We start from the raw sequence: 6615 nt of genomic DNA on the forward strand, positions 1-6615 counted from the left end.
GACGGTGTTTGTTAAGAAAGGATATATATTTCAGAACTTGGATTTAAGCTTGTATGATTTGGGTTCCATATATTTACCAACAAAATTATACCTATATAATGTGTTATTTACTTAGTATGCATTGCATTTATTGAACATTGAAACAAATTACAGTCTAGTTGAACTGAGGAGTAATCATTTATTTGTACTTGATGGATTCCATTAGCTTAGAGTTTATAAAACATGAGAGTAGAAACCCTCTTTTCTGAATGTGTATATGCATTTCAAGACTCCTTTGCTTTCACATCATCTAATTTTACTGATTTAATAGATAACATACAAAATGGTCACTTTATATTTTCTCAAAATCTCTTCCCTTTGAAAAAAGTTACCACGTTAAAATCAGTTTGACATGGGGGCTAATATTTACTTCAGAATATTCTGAGATTTATTCTTCACAATTATTTTTACAGCATTTATTACTTCCTTATTTCTTAGACTATAAATAAAAGGATTTATTAAAGGAATTACTTGAGTATAAAAAACAGCAACAGGAATATCTTTATCTTCTTCTTTAACTGAACTTGGTTGAGCATACACAAAAAGTAGAGAGCCATAGAATATTGAGACAGAGAAAAAGTGGCAAGCACAAGTCGATAAGGTTTTGCTCCTTCCTTCACTGGATTTCATTTTGAAAATAGTGAAGAGGATGTAAAAATAAGAGATTAGGACTATAGTGATAGTGAAGCTTAGAACTACCCCTGTAAAGATGTGTAGCACCAGTTCATTGATGTAGGTGTCAACACAAGAAATTTTGTACAATGGAAACATATCACAAAAAAAGTGACTGATTTGATGAGAGCCACAGAATGTTAACCTGAACAGTAACCCCACCTGAATTATGGAATGCACATTCCCAACAATGTAGGTCGCTGCAGTCATCTGAATGCAGAGTTTCATTGATATCCTGGTGTGGTACTGCAGTGGACTGCATATTGCCACATACCGGTCATAAGCCATAGCCACCAGAAGAAAGCAGTTCACAGTTTCAGCAATGCAGAAAAAATAAAATTGTGCCATGCATTCATAGAGGGAAATTGTCTTGTATTCTGAAATGAAATTCTCCAACATCTTAGGAGTAACAGCACAGGAACAGCAGGAATCCATCAGAGCCAGGTTGCTCAGAAAGAGGTACATTGGTGTGTGAATACGACGTTCCATATAGATCAGTACCACCAAACCAAGATTCCCCACCATGGTGATCAGATAGATGGCAAAGAACACCACAAAGAGAAGGGGCTTCAGCTCTGGTTCATCAGTAAATCCTGTGAGGATAAATTCAGTTGTCATAGAGTGGTTTTCTTCTGTCATCACCACCTTCTCTATTGAGATAGAAATGATAGAGAAATATGGTTTTAATTTAGAATATGTCTTAATTACCCTTCAAATTTCCCTTTGTACAACAGGCAGGGGAGTTCCTTTAATCATCTTCTATTGGCATTCTATTACGTTTACAATATTCTAGGGGAAATAATTTCCCCTAATTTTCAGGTCTATGAACTCAAGGCATTTGGTCAGGATTTATAGGAATATTTTCATAATTTCAGAGGGTATCCTTAGAGTAACAGGTTTTCCATATAAATTTATGGAGGTTTAGTGTACAAATCTAGGATATCCATATGTGGTACATTATCTCAAATTATCTCAGTGCCAGTTTTTCTATTGAATATCCTTTTAGTGTCTTCAAAATAATTTAATTTGCACATATACTTTTTCCACCAAATAAATAATTTTATACTATTCATTTGGAATTATGTTTAAAGTGGCACACAGTACATATGTCAATTTATACTTTTAAGAGGTGTATATAGATTGCTAAATATTAAAGGGGAGATTTTTTTCATCTTTCATGAAACATAACTAGAAAATCAGGAAGTAAATATCCACATATTTTATAATTAATCTGTATTTTTCACCTTAATATTTATATCAACACAATGTGGAACCCATACCTGTCTGTATAGAGCAATTTCTATGACTACATAGAAATAAAATTATCATTTTCGACATTTACCTGAATACATCCATTCCTTGCTTTCAGGCTCTCCTTGATATTAGGATCTTCTTAGAGTTCTGAGAATACCCTCAGAGTTGTGAACAAATTAAGAGGTTCAAAAATATCCATCATTTATCCTATCCAACTTGTCCATAGAGATTCCTCCTAACATTTTTAACTTATCACATAAGAACTCCCTAATATTTGATTACTCATTTATGCTCTCCTTCCCTTGATCATTTTCAGATCTATTTACCTTTGTTGGAAAACAGTGGATCTAGTTTCTTGTTATTGACAGAGGCAACAGCCTACTTCCAGAAATGCATTATGCTTTATTATGTCTAAAATAGATTCAAATTATTTGGGTGTCATTTAAACTTCTCTCCAACCTTATCCATTTTCATCTTCATTTCCCGCACTTATCAACTGCTCCTCCAGCTTTATTACTCTGTCCAACCATTACTCACCTACAGCCTTCCTTCACCTTGAATATCACAATCGTTTCAGCAAACACTATGTCCATGCTTTTAGTCCATTTATTCCTGTTAAAATATCAAAATTATTTCCATCAATTATTAAAGGAATAGTTTATATATAATGCTGCTTACTAAAATTTTAACTAAATCTCCAGACCACAGTGATCTCCATATTCTAAACTTTCAAGCATCTTTTATATATCTAAATCTAGGATCATCTACACTGCCTTTTTAACAAATTCATGCATACATTTGAGAAAATTAGATTTGACTGTAGCATTTGAGATAAGTGGTGACAATAATTCGTTGTAGACACCTTAAAATGCTACAAAAATGCAGAATAATTCAATTACCATCTCCACTCTGATTACCTGTGACAATGTACTTGTATTCCATATCCCAACAATAGCTCTAACTTACCTTCTTGATGTTGGCAGATTTAGGTTTTTAACTTGGAAGAAGACACTAAAAAAGAAATAAAAAAAACATTTTGTAAAATGTGATTGTATATATCTGAATCAACTTATTAGTACAATTTTTCTGCTTCCTTGTATTTGTATAATTTTGAAATATATATCTATAATTATAAATTAATATAAATAATCATGCTCTAATTTTCCGATTCTTTAAAAAACTGATCTTTTAAACTTTCTAGAATTTTAGAGAACATTTTGTTTTGCTTTTCAAGACTATTTTCTCTTATTATTACGTGATGCATTAGAAGTTATTATCTGAAGTTTTAAAACATGTAGTTTCTTTAGAAAAAAACTGGTTAATTTTATACAATAACAACACCAATCTAAATTGCTCTCATGAAATTTTATGTTACTTTTCAGAACACTAAATATGAACCATTTAATATTCACATAAATTAGAAATAACTTTCAGTGCACATTCCTGTATTATTTTAAAGAATTCTTATGTGATCTTACTGTATGCTTTGACGTTCTACTTTATAATCAGAAAAAGTCACTACAGTATTGTGTCTCATCTTAGTCTCCACAGTCTTCAACTTCGAGAAAAACTCGAAAGATAACTAAGGAGTTGAAAATCTAAGAACAATGGAAAAATGATAAATAAATTTAGAGCAATAAATATTCATGGATGTTATTACAAAAAACAAAAATAAAGAGAATAGTTCTTACCTTAATTTCCCAGGAAAGGATTTTGTAATAGTTCATTACTTGCATTAAGTATTTAAGGTATTAGTATTTATAGAATTTCAAAATAAATATCTTGTTCTCCAAAACATTTGGGTTTAAAAAGAATGAACATCTAGAAGATGCCTAATAGGTCAGTGATAATATTACATTCTTTACATTGCAAAATATGTTTTCCATCAAATCCTAAAGGTGTTAATGCACATTGCCATCATTTTATTTCTGTGAGGAGATTTGGTCCCTAAAACATATAAACCTTGGGGTATTAATTAAAGAAGTTTGTGAGAAACTGAAGCTAGTAAATTGACCCTCCCTAAAATCTGTTTGATATTGCTGTACCTGATATAATTGATATCATATCATATATATGTAAAAGATATCATGGTGCCTCGCAAAAGAGAAAAGGGATCATTGGATGCATGACTTACAATTAACAATGTCCATGAAATAGAGGGTGGAAATAGAAGTATAACGTCTAATTTGGAGAATATTATACTTTTTGTGCTCTTCAAAATTATTTAGGACCTGAAAAATATTAGTCTATGGGGATATTTATCTTATCATATTTCCTATATAAGAAACAAAAGCTGACTAAGTAAAATATTTACTAATTCATCTGAAAAAAATAAACCTATTATGTGCAAACTTATAGCTATTAAAACTTTAATGAAGTTAATTGCTAGGAGCCTGGGCAAGCAATTTGTTAATATTTTTGTTTCCCAATATAAAACTTTAAGTGAACAATAAAAAACAAGACATAGAAAAGATGATCCAAATAGAACAATAGTCCTAGGACAGGATAAAAAGAATCATTTCTCTCTAGATTGATGTGAGGGTAGTCTTATGTTATTCTTGGGTTTGTCAAGACAATATTTTGTGTCACCTGTATATTGATTCTTGAACTAATATGAAGTTGTTAAAATTGTTGACTTTTATCACACATTTTACTATCTGATATCTGATATTAGTTTCTTTCAATGTTTTCTTGGTTATCTACCTAACAGAGTTTATAATCTGTTTACCTCTGATAATCCATCTCTGATATTTTGACTGTAATTACATCAAATTCAGTTTATAAATAAATCATCTAACTAGCACTAAAGTGTTACTCTAGATCATTAAACAAAATATTTCCCAGAATGATTCAATAATTAAAGGTGAAAAGTTGAATTATCAGAATATATAAATTAATATGAGATGTCATAATAATAAGTTTTTAAGCAGCGGGAGAATCAAAGAAATGACAAAGCTAATGATCAATTGATATGACTACCTGAAAAGAAAATGTCTGATTATCACACCAGATCATAAGCAAAATTAAAAAGGAAACAAATTATTAAGAATAAAATGTTCCACAACTACATATACAAGTTCAATAACCTTTTGATTTATAACGTATAAATATCAAGAAAATAATCAGCCTCAGAGGAAAACTTGAAAAGGGACATGAGTAACAATTTGCAGCAAAAATAAAAATGGTCAATAATTGTATGAAAAATGTTTAAATTCACTAGCAATCAAAGATTTAATAAACGTTAATTTATGCATCACGTACTCAGGAATTTCTTATTGAATGCCCATATATGTCAGGAACTTAATTAAATATTTCTAATATATATCAAATATAACATCGTTGATATGCAAAAGAACAGAATAAGCTTTCATTGTATTATCCAAAAGTTACAATTTACTACTTATTCTTTATTTAAAATATGCTAATACCTATGCACCTCTCTCCTTTCATAGCATCTCCCCCAATTTCAGCTTTTCTCACCTAGTAAGTGAAATATTATGGTTAGTTTCATTTATTTTACTCTCGCCAATCAAAAGCCAGATCAGAGCTCTGAAAATATTATGCTAATACTGTGCTCCCAAGAAGACATCAATGTTTGATGCTTCTAAGATAAATTCAGAATCCTAGGTTACATAAAGATTCTCAGAACCTGATAACAGTCCCATTCATATTTCCCACATTCTCTGAAGGCCCTAACCAACAGCTGTCCCAGCTTTCTCCTCTCTCAAAACATTGTTCACATCCCTCCATCCTTAACTCCTGGCCAAATTTATTTTCATAAACATCAACTCTCCTTATGTTATTATTCCTGTTTTCCACCAAATATCAATATATTTTCATTCTTTAAGTTGCATTTACTTCTAATGCTACTTTAACTAAAGACCCCAAACTACTGATTCCTGTTGGAACACCCAAGCATGTTATATACACCCCAAATAATTTACTGTTTCTTGTGTATAATCTGCATTGCTTTCTAGTCATATATGCTTGTTTAATGGGCTTATTGTGTTTTAAACATTTTGAATTAACTGCAAGTTATGGTATGGTAAACGGAATTGTAAAATGCTAGGACGGAGGAAATATTTATCCAAATTCCATCCATTTTCCTGGGGAACCTAGATGGACTTACAAAATATTTCATAATATGAGTTTTTATAATGGAAACACATGAAAAAATGCCTTATTCACGGATATGCAATATATGAAATGTTCTACTTTGTTGCCTAATAGCAGACTCTGAGTAAGTTACTCCTTTCATTTTACATTAACTAATCAAAAAACTTTTTTGTCCGGATGCTTGTATACCATCTCCTTCTTTCAGCTACTTGAATGCTTATAACAATAATGTATAATTGAAGCAGTGTAATTTAATTATATTCCTGATAACAAGAAAAATTACAAGTAATGACATCAGGGGAACAAACCATTGATTTAATTGATATATTAAAAAATTACAATGTCAGGCTTCATGATAACTAGTGAATAGCATGAAAACGTTCAAATCCGTAGGAATTTTAATATACATTGCATCATTTTTATTAAACTGAATGACACAACCTAATTATGAAGGCAGGGTATTTCAGACTGCTTGAAAGTATTAATAACTCAGATGAGAGTTGGCAATTTTCTTAAATGAGAATACATATTATG

At 30.7% G+C, this 6615-nt stretch overlaps 1 protein-coding gene across 1 annotated transcript; it reads right to left on the reverse strand.

Moving 5' to 3' along the window:
- Positions 1-405: 405 nt before the first annotated feature.
- Positions 406-2978, reverse strand: LOC143647904 (olfactory receptor 5K1-like). Its single transcript, XM_077117587.1, has 3 exons — positions 2932-2978; positions 2503-2577; positions 406-1361 (listed from the first exon to the last, which is right to left on the reverse strand). The coding sequence occupies exon 3, from the start codon at positions 1348-1350 to the stop codon at positions 406-408; it is 945 nt and encodes a 314-aa protein (XP_076973702.1). The 5' UTR covers positions 1351-1361; positions 2503-2577; positions 2932-2978.
- Between the last annotated feature and the right edge of the window lie 3637 nt (positions 2979-6615).

The sequence above is a fragment of the Tamandua tetradactyla genome, chromosome 10 (genome assembly GCF_023851605.1).
Source record: "Tamandua tetradactyla isolate mTamTet1 chromosome 10, mTamTet1.pri, whole genome shotgun sequence".
NCBI lineage: Eukaryota > Metazoa > Chordata > Mammalia > Pilosa > Myrmecophagidae > Tamandua > Tamandua tetradactyla.

Bases quoted from the DNA above. Each gene is read 5' to 3' on its own strand.
- LOC143647904 (XM_077117587.1), bottom strand. From the start codon at position 1,350: ATGACAGAAGAAAACCACTCTATGACAACTGAATTTATCCTCACAGGA.